General features: G+C 44.5%; 1 protein-coding gene across 1 annotated transcript; it reads right to left on the bottom strand.

Annotated features, from left to right (window-relative positions):
- Positions 1–358: 358 nt before the first annotated feature.
- Positions 359–7,121, bottom strand: LOC111978883 (zinc finger protein Gfi-1). The gene is made up of 7 exons (XM_024009125.2): positions 6,178–7,121; positions 4,662–4,855; positions 4,229–4,420; positions 3,605–4,011; positions 3,353–3,490; positions 3,021–3,186; positions 359–2,721 (listed from the first exon to the last, which is right to left on the bottom strand). Exons 1-7 carry the CDS (start codon positions 6,261–6,263, stop codon positions 2,543–2,545), a joined length of 1,362 nt encoding a protein of 453 aa, XP_023864893.1. The 5' UTR covers positions 6,264–7,121; the 3' UTR covers positions 359–2,542.
- Between the last annotated feature and the right edge of the window lie 13,802 nt (positions 7,122–20,923).

The raw sequence follows: 20,923 nt of genomic DNA, 5'->3' as shown, positions 1-20,923 counted from the left end.
TTGTTCCAAGTGTGACAAGAAAGTTATGTCTGAAAATATTTGTTTTGGACCAGGTGGCTCGCGCGACTAGAAACATTATCTGAGGAGCATTTTGGAGGGGATAGAAATATTTTATCGGGATTTATGTATATATTGTGTATTTTATTATTCAAACATTTTAGGATGATAYGGTTACAGATATAACCTTAGTATATTATTTCTAAAGCTTTTCGCTTGAAGCCAATAACATTTTTTGTTGGTGCGAGTTTTCATTTTTTCCTTGTTCATTTAAACATTTGTGGAATTAAAATATTGTGCAATGGAATTGTGTCGAAATTGTAAAAGCCTATAGGGTGAATTCAGAAAGTAGAACATCATATAAACTGGGGCAGCTTAATCCTGAAGCATATATTTATTGGTCTGACAAGAGAAAATCTAAATTATTGTTATGCCACGTTCAAAACAACTTGGAACTCGGAAATCTCCGACATCWGTGCGTTCAAGACAACTGGGAACTTGGGAAAAAACGTTTTGAAGGGTCATCCAACCCGGAATTCCAAGTCAGAGACTCTGGCATATTTCTAGAGCTCTGACTTTCGACCTGAAGATCACTGATGCCTCGTTTTTTTCTTAGTTCCCAGTTGTCTTGAAAGCACCAACACTAATGCCACGTTCACATGTTACTAGGAAACTCGGAAATGTCACACTTGCCAACATGGTTGTAGTTATGCACGAGCCATGTTCAACTAGTTAGTAAAGCGGACATTTCTGAGTTTCCTAGTTCCGATTAGTTTAGTTGCACAAGTAGAAAGACAGTTTGTAACCGTAAACAAATGCCCTTGCAGAGARACCAACCACATGAYAAAAATCACATMATTTCGTTGGTGTGACATCACAGAGGGGCCAGATGCCACGTTCAAAACAACTGGGTACTAGGCCGAAATCTCCGACTTCAGTGAATTCACATCAACTGGGAACTCCCGAAAGAAAACTTGCTCTGAGTTGGGAAAATCGTTTTGAACAGTGATTCAACTCGGAATTCCAAGTCRGGAAATCACACCTCTTTCTAGATATCCGATCTGGACGTCGTGATTTGACYTCGTTTTTTCTCTGAGTTCCCAGTTGTCTTGAAAGCACCAAGAGCAAGCTTCAAACAGGAAGTTCACCTTGCAATGCACAGTAATATCAGTGACATATAGCTTTTTTCTGTTAAGGTCATACAACTCATAATGAACAGTGTCAAGTTGTGATGTAAATGTGCATACTACTGGTGCATCAAAATAAAAATTTAAAAAAGTTGCCAAAATTATGTTTACATTTTGTAATTCAGCACTTTTTTGTTGTCCCGCTTTACTAAACAYAGCTAGCTAAAGTAGGACAKTCTTCTAGGCTTTTCCAATGGAGGAAAGATCCAGTTTACATTAGGGAACACCTGTACTTAGGTTAGGCACGGTTCTGGTTCTTCTAGTACTATACCTTGTTCATTTTTTCTTGTAGTATTGTTATTAGTACTGTTATTTTTACTGTTATTAGTACTGTTATTTGAATGAATTCAGAAAAAAATTACACTTTTTATCTATCCAACATATACAACACATGATACATTTCTGAAATTCTCAGATGTTTCCTAGTCACACAACATTGAATTGAATTGTTTTTTGGGTACAAGTAGGACTGTAATAATGGTGTCCCAGTTTATCTAACCTGCTGTCTACCAAATGAGAACTGAAAATAGGGTTTTGACTCAGTGTRCACAAATGGGTGTGCTGCCTTYTGTGATAAAATGTGTGTTTGTGCGTGATTATGAAACATTTTGGAGAGATGTCTGAAGAGGTTACAGGAAACTGAAGTTTGCCCGATTACTCTTCCCATTCCGAATTCAACCTACTGTATCAATTCACTCACTTCACTGACAACAATTAAATTCACTGACAACAATTTTGGATGAAGGACTATTATTATATATATATATATTTGAACATGTTTGGTTTAGATGTCTTCACTTATTAGCCTATCATTGTTTTTTACAAAAGACAAGGGAACATTTAAAATGCATATTCAGACAAAGGAGCATAAATTCTCCTTTCCTCACCATGGATTCTGTATACACAGCAGATTATAAAGCGACCGTGTTGGATAATTAAAGGCGTTAATTAATTAAACAGGCATTAATATTAAAATGTTCCGATAAATAGACTACTAAGCTATAGCATATAGAAGTTAACTAGCCGGTTTCTTCTCGAGAAGAAAACAAATAGGCTAGGCTAAAACGAATTATGCGCAAATACAATCCTTGTGGATCACAACCAAAACTTTTAAATCCTGTATTTTTGTGTTGTGTGAAATGATATTCAGAATTTGGCCTGTAGCTAATGAAAATCTATAGGCCTATTTAATAAATACATGTTTAATTTTCAAAACAAGAATTCAAGAATGAAAACAATTAGGCATATAGCCAAGCAATGATAGAATAACATAAACGTATTTTGAAAGGGACATATTTACGCTACATGTATTAAAATAATACAATTCTCCAGCACAGTTTTTCGGTGTTGACAGTTTTTCATTTCAATCCATGTTGTGTTTCCTTGTGCCTCCTCAGATCCACTTTCCTTTGGAATCCTTTGCCGCAGAGGTCGCAGCCGAACGGTTTGAAGCCTGTGTGCTTGCGGCTGTGCGTGATGAGGTTGGAGCTCTGACTGAAGGCCTTCCCGCATACCTGGCACTTGTGCGGCTTCTCACCTGATAATGTAAACAAGTTGCATTATGAAAGTGTCATTTTGAGCTCTCCATATCTGCTGTGATTGTTCTCGTGCCTAATTGTCTGACTTTTAGAAGCATAATATGCATACCCACTGGGCACCGACGTCAATTCAAGGTCTATTCCACGTTGGTTTAACGTAATTTAATTGAACTGACCCAGAGGGAAAAGTTTATTTTTGTTTGGTTGACACTTTYAAATAACAGGCGTTTGTAAAATATTTTATATAATATTTTAAAATCATTAACTTATCTTTTGTGGTGGATGCGGGATCTCTCACCTGTGTGGATAAAGGTGTGTTTCTTCATGTCGGACTTCTGATGGAATCTCTTCCCGCAGTACTGACAAGGGTAGGGCCGCGTGTCGGAGTGGATAAGCAAGTGCGTGGACAGCGTGGATGAGCGCTTGAAGCTTTTGTCACATATTTTACAGTTGAAGCTCCTCTCCTGTGAACCAGGTAAGATGTGAGTGCATGTGACATGCACCTTTTTATTTAATCCATTGCGTTTGTCGTTTACGCATGCATAACACGTGGTATTGAATCCCAATAGGCATAGGAGAAAGTAGGCCTAAAGGTCCAAATATTAAGTGACATAGGCATTTGGGCCTTACCTGTGAGTGAACGCCCTTGTGTTGTTCGAGGCTCACTGCGTGCCCAAACGTTTTCCCACACAATCCACAGGCAAAGGGGCGAGTTCCGCTATGCGACCGACGAACGTGAACCTCTAACCCRTGCGGCGTCGAGAATACCTTTAGGAAAGGATGAAAGAGATGTTATTATGTGTTAATAAGTGACAATCACCCAATTGAAACCGAACAATTGTTTATCGTTGCCATACGTTGTGATAGAGGAGTGTGGCCCACCTTGCAACACTTGATGCACTTGTACGATCCACTTGGTTCTAGACGGGAACAGATGAGATCGGATTCAGACTTGATTTCAGAGGCCTTGGTCTTCAGCTTGAGGTCCGAATATAACTGGTCGGCGTCCCGCATTCTATAGGTAGGGAACACCGTAGACCCAAAGTCCCTGTAAAATCCAGTGTGTGGGCCCCTCTGTGCGTAAATGAGGGAGTTGGTGGCACCATCCTYGGATCCATAGAGGCCCATCTGTATGTCGGGCTCCAGGGTTGTGGGGAGATTGTGTTGATATGTTCGCTGCACAAGGTGCCTGAGCTCGGAGCCAGAGTAGGTAATCCATGGGTAAGGGCGAAATGGAATGGCGAAAGGGTGAGCGTCGTCTGCTGACGGAGTGAAACATTGTTCCGAATCTGGAAAACATTTGGACTATGAGTCGTCACGTTTCCAAATACTATTTACAAAAATAGGTAATAGTAAATAATACACCCTTTAATATTCTGGTAGCCTATATTGAAGGATAAAAGTGCTAAAATATGAAAAGCARAGGGACAGCCTCAAATAACCATGTTTGGAGATGCAGTGCGCATATGCGTAATGATGACATCACAACAAACTATAAACACAAACCTGGTGATGCAGATGGAGATGGAGGGCGCCAGTAGTCGTCATAGTCCGAGAAGCGGTCGCACACGCTGCCCTCGCAGCTCAGCGGGTAGATGGGGGAGTGGTCAGCCGTGTGCACCAGACGGGATTCGGGGGAGAGGTTAGGAGCAACCTGCGCGTCACAGTTCCCCTCAAACTCAWCCTGCAATTTGCTTTCTATAGCCATAGAGAAAGAGAGCAAGGACTGGCACTTAATTCAAGCTCATAATATTCGTCACAGTTTTATATTTTATTTGTGAATTCTAAAAAGTAAACATAAAACATTCCACGCGTATTTAGAGAAATTTGAATCGTATCCATATCCAAACAGACTTGTGTGTAACGTGCATAATGTATTACAATTAAGTCCAGGCCTAGGCATGACATACATTGAGACCAGTATCACATATAGACATACCTGCGCATATATGGGCTAAAATAGTATCCATTCTAATGTAGTCRTCATCCAGGTATCGTGGTTGGTGGTAGCTATGTGCTCGTTTACTCTTCACCAAAAATGACCTCGGCATGGTTATTCTCTGCTGTGTGACTGTCAAGATCCCTGGKCACTTGTGATGAAATCCTCTTCGTCCACACGGACCTATTTTATCTCTGGAAAGATTTGAATACCATTGGTTGACAGGTTCATCCAGCATAGGGATTTTTTGGCAGGAGATGAAGCATGCGCATTGCCCAAAGGCACCTGCGCGTTCACCAGGTGTTGTGAGACAGGTGGCCAGAGGAACTACTGCCCTCCACGGTCTACGGAGTGTGTGATTGAATACCACAACTTATCATATTTCAAAAAGGTCATTAAGAGGCCATAGTAGTTGTTTCCTTTCATGACAGGTAATRTTTGAGTTTGTTCAGAATCAGATGACAGAATATAATTTGTTACAGTGATTGGTTTTAACGTGTGTGCATTGGGTTTAAATGGACATAATCTTATTGGAATTTCTTTGATTATGATGTGGAGTCTTTAGAATATTTGTCGATTTAAAGTCGTAACCCTCCCTTCATTAATGGCTTATGCAACTAGGCCCATGTCAATGTAAACGGATCCTGCGGTACCTTCTCAGAGCTCACCCACCGGCAATGATATCCCATTAATGACGCATGCACGGCAAGGTGACTAGCCCTCTCCATGCAACCGTCTCCAAGTGCGGACCTGAGGTATCCCTTACTGACCCGCCGTCAGTTAACATGCTGGCTAATTCACCCGTATAGACCCAATAACTTCTTCCAAATRTATCTTATCCAAATGCGTAATGCAAAAGCATGTCAAGGCTCTATTATTGTATCAGTACCCACTGGGCACACTGGTTTAATCAACCTTGTTTCCAGGTCATTTCAATGAAATTACGTTGAACCAACGTTGAATAGACGTCGAATAGACGTCTGTGCCCAGGGGTAGGCTCGCCTTTGATTTAAAAAAGTTGGAGTGAACTGAGATGCTGTCATTTAGCCTATTCCAGAAATCACTAAGCTTCAAATTAAATCATTGCGAGGATTTTCGTGTTCAAGGTTGGTGTTCGAAGTTGTCTGAAAGCAAAGTGATATCGATTTCTGGATGGTGTGGGAAAGAACGTTGTTAGTTGAACCTGCAAGTACAACTTGAGATAAGCAAAGTTGGAACACATGCTCGATACTCATAGCCAAAGTTGCTTACCCGTGCTTATTATTTTTTTACAGAGCCTTTTGATTAACAACTAACACCTCCAACACATTGCAACTGTAAGTAATTGATAAATCACTTGACATCTGAAGTATTTCCCCCCCCAAAAAAGTATTTAATTCTTTACCTTAAAACATTTGACACTCTATCAACCACACATAGAAGCATTAACATTTAGTCTACATTATTAAAATTGTCAAGAAACAAAACTGTTTCAGTTAMAATTTTTGTTATTTCAGTCTAATGCATTGAGACCTACCCGTACACGGTGTCCACATGCGTAATAGGCGCAACTTGCAGCGTCCCTCCTCTCTCATCTGAACACAGCGGCTGTGCGGCTGTCATGACCTTTAAACAGCTGACAACTTCCTGAACTTCAGATTTTTTTTGCACAACTTTCAGTAAATAGACAGTGATTAGGCCTGATCGCTAATGACATAAAGGGCTATTCTTATCATTTGTACGCCTATTTCAATTGTTCTACCTTGTTTGACAATCAAGTCATATGAAATGACTTCAACCAATTTGATTTGATGTTATAACAAAGTTATACCTCCTCAAACATTAATAACACAACACCCAATGAATCATAACAAAAAAAATCCCACAGACAACTCATGTTCCAAAGCAGCTTTTTCATATCCCAATTTTACTCTGTCTATTTACAGCTCAAGGTAGGGCTGTGAGTTTGTAATGATGTTTCCAATATTAGACCTATGGGTTATGGGCTAGCTAGACTTATCCTTAGTCGTGACAGTGCCAATGCCCACACAGAAGCTGTGTAATTTCAGAAAGATCCTAAACATTCCTTTAAATGGATCTCGTAACCATTCATTATCTGAACTATTTGTGTATTGAACTGACCAGGCATCTTGACTGACATGAATAGCCCATTGTTGTCTTCTCTCCTGGTTTTCACTTTCCTGCAGGTGGAAGTTCRCTGGAATAGAGGGCCTCCACCCTTAAAGCCAGACGGACTGTCACTGGATGGAGTTCACTGGAATAGAGGGCCTCCACCCTTAAAGCCAGACGGACTGTCACTGGATGGAGTTCACTGGAATAGAGGGCCTCCACCCTTAAAGCCAGAYGGACTGTCACTGGATGGAGTTCACTGGAATAGAGGGCCTCCACCCTGAAAGTCAGATGGACTGTCACTGGATGGAGTTCACTGGAATAGAGGGCCTCCACCCTGAAAGTCAGACAGACTGTCACTGGATGGGGTTTTTCATTTATTGTTTAAATGTAACCTTTATTTAACTAGGCAAGTCAGTAAATAACAAATTATTATTTACAATGACAGCCGGTGAACCGTGGGTTAACTSCCTTGTTCAGGGGCAGAACAACAGATTTTTACCTTGTCAGCTCGAAGATTCGATCCAGTATCTTTTTGGTGACTGGCCCAACGCTTTAACCACTAGGCTATCTTCCATTCACTGGAATAGAGGGCCTCCACCCTTAAAACCAGACAGACTGTCACTGGATGGAGTTCACTGGAATAGAAGGCCTCCAACCTGAAAGCCAGACGTACTGTCACTTGATGCACACATGCCTACTCTTACACACAGGGCAGGGCATAGTGGCCTTCATTGTTTCTCTTTATGGATTTGATATCAGATCTGGGTTCAAATAATTGAGTTGGCTTGATTGAGCTTGCCTGGTAAAATTGAACCAATGCAATAGACCCAAGTGCAAACCTCTCCCATCTGGGACTCCATCAGACAGACTCAATCAAACACTCAGAGGATTTGAAAGATAACAAATCAAATACTATTTGAACCTGGGTCTGTGAAATCTGTATAATCTTTTGAGTTTTTGTTCCCTGAAGTTTTGATCTGCATCAAGATATCTGGAGGGAAAAATCCCATTTCCATGGGACCTCAGTGGAGGATGCACCTTTATGTGCCCTTTAGGGTCTTGAGAATGAGACTGATTAGACAAATAGCTTGACATGCACAGTACTGTACAGACTTAATATGGTGTCTGAGGCACTAAGAGCATCAAGCAGACTAAGAGCATCAAGTGCATCAAGCCCAACACTCTGTCTTGTCTATAATAAYGACCGTATAAGCTATTAAAAAAATGAAAAGGGGTGCAAATATCTTTGCATCCTTTTGAGCAGTCAATCACAATCACACTGCATTTAGGTAAAGGCAAAGCAGACTGACCTTGTGCAGTATTGCAGAGTGATATCTATCTGAGCAGAGCTGAAGGAATTGGAGAGTGTAAACTCAGAGCCAGAACAGGAAACCAAACACAGTGCAGAGCAGGCGCTATCAATGCTGCGGCAGGTCATCATCTCGTCAGTCATGCTTTTTTTCTCTCTCTCCTTTTCTCACCATCCAGAGACCCTGGTGGTAAACGCTACAGTCTCTCAGCCAAATATGTGATTGAAATAGCTGCAAAGAGTCGCTGTGATAACAGCTTGTGGTTTTTTTCTTTCAACTTTCTCAAACATGCTATAGAAATAAACGTGGGCTTTGACTTGCTGTCTCTGAACCACCAGTCTATATCTGCAGCTCAAGCTAATGTTCTTGAAACCATATGTGCGCAGAGAGAAAGTATGTGACTGCTGTTCCTGGAAAGTATATATAGTATTTTACCTGTGCAATGCTGTCGCTTAAACACCACAAAGTCCCTGTGAATCTTTCAGAAGACAACTCAGCAGTTCAAAAAACATGGCTGTGCAATATGTTAGTTATTTGAGGGTTGCTTTCCAGACCCCGATTAAGTCTGCTACTCCTGGACTTAAAAAATTGTGCTAAATGGAGATTCTCCATTGAAAGTGCTATTAAATCCAGGACTAGGCTTAAACTAGGTCTGGGAAACCAGCCCTGAAAGTTTAAACTGAATCTTCTTGACTGCATTCCACTCTAAAGTGATGGGTCACCTTTTGCAACAAGGCAAATGACTTTAAAGTAAGGTCTGATAAGCTCTTGAGTGGCGCAGCAGTCTAAGGAACTGCATCTCAGTGCTAGAGGCGTCACTACAGACCCAGGTTAGATTCCAGGCTGTATCACAACCGACCTTGATTAGGAGTCCTATAAGGCTGCGCACAATTGGCCCAGTCTGGTCCAGGTTAGKGTAGGCCGTCATTGTAAATAAGAATTTGTTCTTAACGGACTTGCCTCGTTAAATAAAGGTACCAAAATAAGCATACCACTGATAGACTAATCTTATGTATCTGTGGCTTTTATAAAGCCGAGCAGGTTTTCTCAGACATTATCAACAGCTCAGTGGACTGTGAGCCTCCACAGTCCATTATGTAGCTCATGTGACTCAAGCATGTTTGGATTCTTGTCAAATTTACCATAGAATATTAAGCTACACAGTGTATCAAAATAGTCTCCCCTATGTACATCAAGCAGTCAGAGGCAGATCATGGGGGTTGGAATCCAGTAAGAGTGGAGTCTGTTGTGGAGCCTCCATCAGTGTTGAGACATCTCTATAAAAACCACACCGCTATCTAATCACCTCACAAGTTCCTCTGGCCCACTCACGCAAACCACACAAACGTGAAGCGCTAAGGAAACACACACCACACAACAACCCAAACACACCACCACCAACAACACCACACACACACACACACACACCAACACACACACACACCACACCACACACACACACAAACACACAAACCTTACTTTAACTTCACCACTGCCTCCCCTATTCAACCACAGCCCAATGGGAACAACAAGCCAAATCTGACCGAACCCCCAGCTGCCAACTGCTCCCTCCAGATAGGGCTGCAATCGAGAACACAATGCATGATTTACTGTGTCGCAGTCGAAACAAAACCACAAGACAGTTCTTCTCTCAGAGGGATAGCATCTTGTTCTCCCTTCAAATCTTGTCATCTGAACTAGTAAATCAGTGGTTATGAGGAAGAAAACCCTATAGTCCCCTTCTGTCCACACTGTGTCTCATTTCTTTTCCAACTGTCCTACACTTCTTCGGCTGTACCCATAGGAGAACCCCTTTTGGTTTCCATGTTGAACCCTCTGTGGATTGCGTTCTACCTGGAACCARAAATGGTTCCTCAAAGGTTTCTCCTATGGGGACAGCCAAATAGCCTTTTTATGTTCCAGGTAGCACCTTTTTTTCTAAGAGTGTATGATCATAAGATTTCTTCTTCAAATCAGTGTGTATCTTTACAGTTTCTCCATCAATCAGTCATGCATGCTTCTTTTGTTTGGGTCCCCCTGTATTGTATGTTATATAAGATTATGAATTACGAAAGTCAAGAAAGTGGACCAAACAGCAACTTGAATGTACATTTTCCTTAGACTGCACAGAAAGCTAAACGATATACAGCTACTGGCCTATTTGGCTATATTTTGGCATGATTTTGTCAATAATGAAGTTCTTGAAAACACTCTCTCCTAGACTTGCTGGATGCTATAAACAGGTTACAAATCACCTCCTCAGAACAGGAGCACCTCATCAATCTGATCAACAAGACCCCTTGTTAGCAAGCCGCCAGGCCAATTTCTGGTTGTAAATCATCCAAAGTGGGCAAATACTAGGAATCTCATGGAAACAGACGTGTGCAAATCTACTCAGAGCTTCCTGGTTATTGTGCCCCTCTTCAGGAGCATGTTGGAGTTTGTTGCTGAGAGGTCAGGGTTCACAACCTCGCTCTCCGTGTTGTGTGATTTTCTGATACACTTGACAGCGGTCAGTGCAAAGAGCTTATTGATAGGTTATTGATTTACAGCTCTGTGTTAAAGAGCTATGATTCATAGTAACATTGAAGTCTTCCTGGTAGCCACTGGTTACTGTCTTCTCAGTACATTGGTAGTTTTAATCTCCCTTGTTAAATATTCATAACAGGACTGCTTCAGAGCTCATTGTTGATATTGATAAGATGTTTGACTTGTTTGGACAAAATAGACCCCTTTTTCTACTTCAACCCATATGCACGCACGCACACACGCACACACGCACGCACGCACGCACGCACGCACGCACGCACGCACGCATGCATGCACACACACACACACACACACACACAAATAGTAATGACCCCACTGATGTACTTTAATCGGTGTTTTGACTAGGATTGCAAAAGGAGGGTATAATATTGGAAAATGTCTCAGTTTACCAGTAAACTACCAGATTTTGATAACTTTCAAAGTTGTTTTGGAATTTTATGAAATAACATCTAGTGGCCTTTTTGGCTATTTCGGATTATCACAGGCATCTGTAACTATCTAAATAAAATGACAAAGCTGGAAAATGTTATCCGAMATACAGTGCCTTCAGAAAGTATTCATACCCCTTGACTTATTCCACACTTGGTTTTGTTACAACCTGAATTAAAAAGGGATTGTATTTAATAGACACAGACCCCATAATGACAAAGTTTTTAGAAATGTTWGCAAATTTATTGAAAATGAAATACAGAAATGTCTAATTTACATAAGTATTCACACCCCTGAGTCAATACTTTGTAGAATCACCTTTGGCAGCGATTACTGCTGTGAGTCTTTCTGGGCAAGTCTCTAAGAGCTTTGCACACCTGAATTGTACAATATTTGTACAATATTCTTTTAAAAATTCTTCAAGATCTGTCAAGTTGGTTGTTGATAATTGCTAGACAGCGATCTTCAAGTCTTTCCATAGATTTTYWAGCCGATTTAAGACAAAACTGTAACTAGGCCACTAAGGAACATTCAATGTAGTCTTGGAAAGTAACTCTAGTATATATTTGGCGTTGTGTTTTAGCTTATTGTCCTTCTGAAAGGTGAATTTGTTTCCCAGTGTCTGTTTTGAAAGCAGACTGAACTAGGTTTTCCTCTTGGATTTTGCCTGTGCTTAGCTCTATTCCGTTTATTTTATCCTAAAAAACTCCCTAGTCCTTGCCGATGACAAGCATACCCATAACACGATGCAGAAAATATGAAGAGCGGTACTCACTGATGTGTTGTGTAGGATTTGCCCCAAACATAACGCTTTGTATTCAGGAAATTAAGTTGATTTATTTGCCACATTTTTTGTAGTTTTACTTTAGTGCCTTATTGCAAACAGGATGCATGTTTTGAAATATTTTGTATTTTGTACAGGCTTCCTTCTTTTCACCTTTTTCACTGTCGTTTAAGTTAGCATTGTGGAGTAACTCTAATGTTGTTGATCCATCCTCACAGCCATTAAGGTCTTTATCTGTTTTAGTCACCATTGGCTTCATTGTGAAACCCCTGAGCGGTTTCCTTCCTTTCCGGCAACTGAGTTAGGAAGGACGCCTGTATCTTTGTAGTGACTGGGTGTATTGATACACCATCCAAAGTGTAATTAATAACTTYACCATGCTCAAACGGTTATTCAATGTCGTTTTTTTTTACCCATCTACCAATAGGTGCCCTTCTTTGTGAGGCATTGGAAAACTGCCCTAGTCTTATGGTTGAATCTGTGTTTGAAACTCACTACTCGACTGAGGGACCTTATGTGTGGGGTACAGAGATGAGGTAGTCATTGAAAAATCATGCACACAGTGAGTCCATGCAACTTATTGTGTGACTAATTAAGCAAATATTTACTCCTGAACTTTTACATTTTTTAAATGTAAGCTTTATTTAAACTAGGCAAGTCAGTTAAGAACAAATTCTTATTTACAATGACTTATTTAGTCTTGCCATAACAAAAGGGTTGAATACTTATTRACTCAAGTCATTTCAGCTTTTCATTTTTAATTCATTTGTAAAAATTTCTACAAACATWTTTCCACTTTGACATTATGGGGTATTGTGTGTAGGCCAGTGACACAAAATCTCAATTTAAATTCAGGCTGTAACACAACAAAATGTGGAAAAAGTCAAGGTGTGTGAATACTTTAAGGCACTGCATAAACCATCAACTTAGTGAATACCACTAATGTTTAATATAAGCGTTTCAGCATGAAATATCCTTAAAAAATGTTTTACACACTTGTATTTATTTTACTTTGTCAATATGTCTTTGATGCAAATGTTTTGCTGCCAAACTGGTGGCAGCTGTGAAAAWWWKTTWATAGTAGGAAGAGTTTCAGAGTTAATTGAAAATAATGKCATTGTTGATTAGATAATTTTTTCATTAATTAGGCTATTTTCTGCTGAACCATATAGTCTAACCTGTTAGACTGTTCCCCAGGCGCCGCACCTCCCTGATTCAGACTGGTTGGGTTAAATGCGGAAGACACATTTCAGTTGTAGTGGTCTGGGTGTAGCTGGTGCAGGGATCAAGGCGCAGGACAGCAGAGATGAGTAACACAAGTAACTTTACTAAATATTCCAATAACATGTCGTAATACCGAGCCCACAATAACGGACCGAACATACATTAAACAATCACGCACAAAAACCATGGGGCGTTAAATAATGAACTGTAATTGGGAATTGAAACCAGACAAAACAAAACGGAAAATGAAAAGTGGATCGGCGATGGCTAGAGCGCGTGACGTCGATCGCCGAACGCCGCCCGAACAAGGAGAGGGACCGACTTCGGCGGAAGTCGTGACAGTACCCCCCCCCCCCCTTGACCCGCGCATCGACACTGACCTCGGGGACGACCGGAGGACGAGGCGCAGGGCGATCCGGATGTAGACGGTGGAACCCCGCAGCAACGAAGGGTCCAAAACGTCCTCCACCGGCACCAGCATCTCTTTCCGGACCGGACCCTCCCACTCCACGAGGTACTAAGGCCCCTCGCCCGACGCCTCGAGTCCAGTATGGCTCTAACAGCATACGCCGGGCTCCCTCGATGTCCAGAGGGGGCGGAGGAACCTCCCGCACCTCAGACTCCTGGAGTGGACCAGCCACCACCAGCCTGAGGAGAGACACATGGAACGAGGGGTTAATACGGTAATCGGGGGGAAGCGAACTGTAACCTGTAGCAAACCTCGTTCAGTCTCCTCAGGACTTTGAATGGCCCCACAAACCGCGGCCCAGCTTTCAGCAGGGCAGGCGGAGGGGCAGGTTTCGGGTCGAGAGCCAGACCCAGTCGCACCGGGGCCTCACTGTGGTGGCGGTCGGCGCTCGTCTTCTGACGCCTCACGGCCCGTTGCAGGTGCACATGAGCGGCGTCCCAGGTCTCCTCCGAGCGCTTAAATCACTCATCCACCGCAGGAGCCTCGATCTGGCTCTGATGCCAAGGTGCCAGAACCGGCTGATACCCCAGTACGCACTGGAAGGGGGAGAGGTTAGTGGAGGAGAGGCGGAGCGAGTTTTGGGCCATCTCTGCCCAGGGGATGAATGCCACCCACTCCCCCGGCCGGTCCTGGCAATAAGACCGCAGAAACCTACCCACATCCTGGTTTACTCTCTCCACCTGCCCGTTACTCTCGGGGTGAAAACCMGAGGTAAGGCTGACCGAGACCCCCAGACATTCCATGAACGCCCTCCAGACCCTTGACGTGAACTGGGGACCTCGATCAGACACTATATCCTCAGGCACCCCGTAGTGCCGGAAGACGTGTGTTAACAGGGCCTCGGCAGTCTGTAGGGCCGTAGGGAGACCGGGCAAAGGAAGGAGACGGCAGGACTTAGAGAACCGATCCACAACGACCAGGATCGTGGTGTTACCCTGTGAGGGAGGAAGATCGGTGAGGAAGTTCACCCGATAGGTGCGACCACGGCCGTTGTGGAACGGGTAAGGGCTGTAACTTCCCTCTGAGCAGGTGCCTGGGGGCCTTGCACTGGGCGCACACAGATCAGGAGGAAACATAAACCCTCATGTCCTTGGCCAAGGTGGACCACCAGTACTTCCCACTAAGACAGCGCACWGTCCGGCCGATGCCAGGATGACCAGAGGAGGGTGACGTGTGGGCCCAATAAATCAAACGGTCRCGAACAGCAGACGGAACGTACAGACRCCCAGCTGGACACTGGAGGGGAGTGGGCTCTGTACGTAACGCCCTCTCGATGTCCGCGTCCAGCTCCCACACCACCGGTGCCACCAGGCAAGAGGCCAGAAGTATGGGAGTGTGATCTATGGACCTCTGTGTCATACATCCGGGACAGTGCGTCTACCTTAGCRCTCTGGGAACCTGGTCTGTCGGACAGGGTGAAAACAAAACGGGTAAAGAACATGGCCCACCTTGCCTGGCGAGGGTTCAGTCTCCTCGCCGCCCGGATGTACTCCAGATTGCGGTGGTCAGTCCAGATGAGAAAAGGGTGTTTAGCCCCCTCAAGCCAATGTCTCCACGCCTTCAGAGCYTTGACAACAGCCAACAGCTCCCGGTCCCCCACATCATAGTTTCRCTCCGCCGGGCTGAGCTTCTTCRAAAAGAAWGCACAGGGGCGGAGCTTTGGTGGCGTGCCCGAGCACTGAGAGAGCACGGCTCCTATCCCAGCCTCGGACGCGTCCACCTCCACTATGAACGCCAAAGAGGGATCCGGATGAGCCAGCACGGGAGCCGAGGTAAACAGAGCCTCAGGTGACCAAAAGCCTGTCCGCCTCAGCCGACCACTGCAGTCGCACCGGTCTCCCCTTCAGCAGTGAGGTAATGGAGGCCGCTACCTGACCAAAGCCCCGGATAAACCTCCGGTAGAAGTTGGCAAGCCCTAGAACCGCTGCACTTCCTTTACCGTGGTGGGAGTGCGGCCATATTAGCATGGCTGAAATGCGGTCACTCTCCATCTCCACCCCTGAAGTGGAAATGCGGTACCCTAGGAAGGATACGGACTGTTGGAAGAACAGACATTTCTCAGCCTTGACGTACAGGTCATGCTCGCAACCGTCGACCAAGCACCCTGCGCACCAGGGACACATGCTCGGCGCGTGTAGCGGAGTATATCAGAATGTCGTCGATATACACCACTACACCCTGCCCGTGCAGGTCCCGGAAAATCTTGTCTACAAAGGCCTGGAAGACTGATGGAGCATTCATCGACCCGTACGGCATGACAAGGTACTCATAGTGCCCTGAGGTGGTACTAAATGCCGTCTTCCACTCGTCCCCCTCCCGGATACGCACCAGGTTGTAAGCGCTCCTGAGATCCAATTTTGTGAAGAGGCGTGCCCTGTGCATTGACTCTATTGCACTGGCTATGAGAGGCAGCGGGTAGCTGTACCTCACAGTGATTTGGTTGATAGCTCGATAGTCAATGCACAGGCGCAGACCTCCATCCTTCTTCTTCACAAAAAATAAACTCGAGGAGGCAGGTGAAGTGGAGGGCYGAATGTACCCCTGCCCCAGGGATTCGGAGACATATGTTTCCATAGCCGCCGTCTCCTCCTGTGACAGGGGATACACGTGACTCCTGGKAAGTGCTGCGTCTACCAGGAGATTTATCGCACAATCCCCCCGTCGATGGGGTGGTAATTGAGTCGCCTTCTTCTCACAGAAGGCGAGAGCCAAATCGGCATATTCAGAGGGGATGCGCACGGTGGAGACCTGTTCTGGACTTTCCACCGTAGTAGCACCGACGGAAACCCCTAAACACCTCCCCGAGCACTCTTGTGACCACCCCTTGAGAGCCCTCTGTTGCCACGAAATAGTGGGGTTATGACAGTCCAACCAGGGTAGGCCCAGCACCACGGGAAACACAGGAGAATCAATAAGGAAAAGACTAATTCTCTCCTTGTGACCCTCCTGCGTAACCATGCCCAGTGGTGCGGTGGCCTCCCTAATTAACCCTGACTCTAATGGTCATTTATCTAGGGCGTGCACAGGGAAGGGCATATCCACAGGAACAGGAATCTACGAGTGCCTTATRCTGGAAGTGRTGTCCCTGCAGGCCAACTCCCGACGGAYGTCCTCATGCAGACTGCACCGGTAGTGATCGATCAGGGCCCTGTTGTTCCCTCCCGCACTGGCGGCCAGGGTCCGGAAGACCAAGGCGAACTCCTGTGCGCTCCTCGTCCCCTGCCTCAGGTGGAACAGACGTTCACCTAATGATCCAACACCGCTTCTCCTTCCCCCCATACGGCGTTGGCCCATTCCAGGGCTTTCCCTGAGAGACAGGAGACAAGGGCGGACACGCTCTCACGTCCCGAAGGAGCCGGGTGGACGGTCGCCATGTAGAGTTCCAGCTGCAGTAGGAACCCCTGRCATCCGGCAGCCGTCCCATCATACTCCCTCGGGAGCGCGAGCCGAATCCCACTGGGACCGGGTGAAGGAGGGGTGAACAGTGGTGCCTGTTGTAGTGGTGCCGGTGGAGGCGCTGGAAGAACTCCTCCTGTCTCCCATCGGTCCGTCGTCTGCAGCACGCAATCCATGGCGGTGCCGAGACGTTGCAACATGGTCGCATGGTGCTGGACACGCTCCTCGGCCGCCAAAGAGGGGTTGACTGCTCCTGCTGACTCAATTTTTTTGAGTGGTCTGGGTGTAGCTGGTGCAGAGGAGTCAGGCGCAGGACAGCAGAGATGAGTAACACAAGTAACTTTACTAAAATATTCCAATAACATGTCGTAATACCGAGCCCACAATAACGGACCGAACATACATAAAACAATCACGCACAAAAACCATGGGGAAAACAGAGGGTTAAATAATGAACATGTAATTGGGGAATTGAAACCAGGTGTGTAAAACAAAGACAAAACAAATGGAAAATGAAAAGTGGATCGGCGATGGCTAGAAGGCCGGTGATGTCGACCGCCGAACGCCGCCCGAACAAGAAGAGGGACCGACTTCGGCAGAAGTTGTGACATCAGTTGAATACATTCAGTTGGACAACTGACTAGGTATCCCACTTTCCCTTTCCCTATCCACCAGAAAGTCGACACAGATATAAAAATACTCTACATGAATAYATTTAAAGGTTGTTCAAGTATAAATTACCAAAGTTACCATAGATTGCCATAGATTACCTGCTAATTACCAAAATTACAGAAGATTCAGTTATCTTTGGTAAATTACCAGTAGCTTTGCAGACCTAGTTTTGACAAAGAGATTTTCTTCTCTAAATAAGGTGTGAGAAGTCTGGTCAGAGTGTCACATAGCTGACTGAGAACAAAACACTTTTTCAAACAGGAGTTGCTAGATCTTAGCGCCATCTCCACTATTTCCGCTATATATTTGGCATGTAATTTACTTATTCCTTGTAGGGTAATCTATCGTAATGAGTAAATTTAGGACAAATTTGCCTTTTCCGAGCCAGACAGCCCATAGTAGGTACTGACACAAATGTGGTTTTATGTAGGCCTTTATTGTAATTAGGGCTTAAAACAACTTTTGTGTTGAATGGAAAAAACTTGGACTCCACTGAATTGACGTTCTGCATCCACAGTCATCCTATGCAAGATTTGTCTGTTCTGCTGCAGCACCAGTCAACCATGGGTGGCTTCTCACCTCAACCACCTAGGCCTATTACAGGCACTACAAGATGACTGGACTGTACTGGAGTGGGCACTCAGGGCCGACATTCAAGGGGCTACCAACCAAAATATTTTGAGGTTGGGACCCCAGATACCATAGGATAGCAAAATCTTTAGAATTGCAAGAAAATTAGCTTTAAAACACATTATCTCTCAGCCTCATGGAAAAATGTGTAGAATAGCAGGAAATGTGAACCCTCCTGTCTCAGCCTCCAGTATTTATGCTGCAGTAGTTTATGTGTCGGGGGCTAGGGTCAGTTTTATATCTGGAGTACTTCTCCTGTCTTATCCGGTGTCCTGTGTGAATTTAAGTATGCTCTCTTCTAATTCTCTCTTTCTCTCTTTCTTTCTCTCTCTCGGAGGCCTGAGCCCTAGGACCATGCCTCAGGACGACCTGACATGATGACTCCTTGCTGTCCCCAGTCCACCTGGCCGTGCTGCTGCTCCAGTTTCAACTGTTCTGCCTGCGGCTATGGAACCTGACCTGTTCACCGGACGTGCTACCTGTCCCAGACCTGCTGTTTCAACTCTCTAGAGACTGCAGGAGCGGTAGAGATACTCTTAATGATCGGCTATGAAAAGCCAACTGACATTTACTCCTGAGGTGCTGACTCGCTGCACCCTCGACAACTACTGTGATTATTATTATTTGACCATGCTGGTAATTTATGAACATTTGAACATCTTGGCCATGTTCTGTTATAATCTCCAACCGCACAGCCAGAAGAGGACTGGCCACCCTCATAGCCTGGTTCCTCTCTAGGTTTCTTCCTAGGTTTTGGCCTTTCTAGGGAGTTTTTCCTAGCCACCGTGCTTCTACACCTCAGTTGCTGCTGTTTGGGGTTTTAGGCTGGGTTTCTGTACAGCACTTTGAGATATCAGCTGATGTAAGAAGGGCTATATAAATATTTTGATTTGATTTGATTTGAGATCAGCTATAAAACAGCACATTCTTTCTCTCTGACCTATTGCCAAAAGTATAGAATTGCAGGAAATTAGCTTTAAAACTGTAATTTTCTCATAGCCTCATGACAAAATGTGTAGAATAGCATTCTAAAACATTTTTTCAACACACAATTTGTTGAAATGCATGAAGTATCTGTTTTCACCGCCCAAAAAAGGTTGGTCCCCGGGGGCCCAAATGGGGTAGTCCGCGCTCCTTTCACAGTTGCTCTCTCTTGCGAAACCAGTTCTGCAGAACAGAGCTTGGAATGGCAGTGACTGTTCACTAGACCCAATGTGACTGAATGAAGCAGTGATGTTCTCACTGAGAGTGAGAGTGAAAGATCTTATCGGTCATTTTATCCAGAAAAGGAGAAGACATTGGTTCCTTTTTAGGGGTTGGGTGATCTACAGATAGGGCTACATTTTAACAAACTCATAGTGCGATGAAGAAATCTAAATGTTTTATCTTCTATATCGTGAGACCGGGGTTTGAGTCGACCGGCTAGGCAGTTGTTTGTTATGTACTTGAACGGACATATCAAACTCTGGGAAACGTTATTTAATAGTTTATCCGTCATTGATGTTCTACTGTACTGTTATCTCTCTGTCTATATATATAATTACAAATGAGAAACACTGTAAAGTTTGCAAAATTGTGCAAAGAGAACATCATTTGGCTAATCAGAATGCCCGTAACATTCTAAAACGTTTTGAATGTTCTTCAAATGAACTGTAGACCTTTTGGATCTTATCTCAAAGACCGTTTCACAAACATGACAAGGAGGTGGAAAAGTTTCATTTTTAGGCGGACGGGTAATGTGATTTTAACATATTTAATAAACAATGAGATAGACAACTTCAATATTATGGTAATAACATTTGTTTTGAATTATCAAAGAGTCATCAATATTTTACCTTGTGAGTGAGGTACACACACAATAGTGATTTTTAACATAAACATTTCAAGCATCCTGTCCTATAGTTGACCCTGTGACTGAGGACCTTCCCAAGGCTTGACTGCTGCATGATACTAGGCTGATTAATCAAAGCAGAGTGCTCATTGGGGAGGTTACCACATATAGGTCAATGGTCTCTACTCATCACCACCGGTCCTACCAGGGAGAGCTGGATCAGCAGACTGGGCGTGGCTGCTTCAATGTCAAGGGAGACTCTGTCCAATATATTCACACTAGCATACCATTTAGTGTGAAGCAATGTATTGAACATGGATTCTAAGTGGTATACTTAGTATGGGTATTGCAATGTGGCCATTTTTAAAACTGCATTCCAATAGGTAACCAATTGGCAAACCTTAACTAATTTCTTATACAGTTAGAATTTACCCTTGCTAACTTAACTGGGTGTGGCTGTCCCTGCCATCGCTCTCCAGGACAGCAGAGCTGATACCGTGACTGTCCCTGCCATCGCTCTCCAGACAGCAGAGCGATACCGGCTGTCCCTGCCAGCGCTCTCCAGGACAGCAGAGCAGATACCGTGACTGTCCCTGCCATCGCCTCTCCAAGACAGCAGAGCAGATACCGTGACTGTCCCTCTCATCGCTCTCCAGGACAGCAGAGCAGATACCGTGACTGTCCCTGCCATCGCCGCTCCAGGACAGCAGAGCAGATACCGTGGCGTCCCTGCCATCGCTCCAGGACAGCAGAGCAGATACCGTGGCTGTCCCTGCCATCGCGCCTCCAGGACAGCAGAGCAGATACCGTGGCCGTCCCTGCCATCGCCTCTCCAGACAGAGCAGATACCGTACT

The sequence above is a fragment of the Salvelinus sp. IW2-2015 genome, linkage group LG19, assembly GCF_002910315.2.
Source record: "Salvelinus sp. IW2-2015 linkage group LG19, ASM291031v2, whole genome shotgun sequence".
NCBI lineage: Eukaryota > Metazoa > Chordata > Actinopteri > Salmoniformes > Salmonidae > Salvelinus > Salvelinus sp. IW2-2015.
Note: the sequence above shows the minus strand (reverse complement) of the source record. Positions and strands in the feature narration are given on the sequence as shown.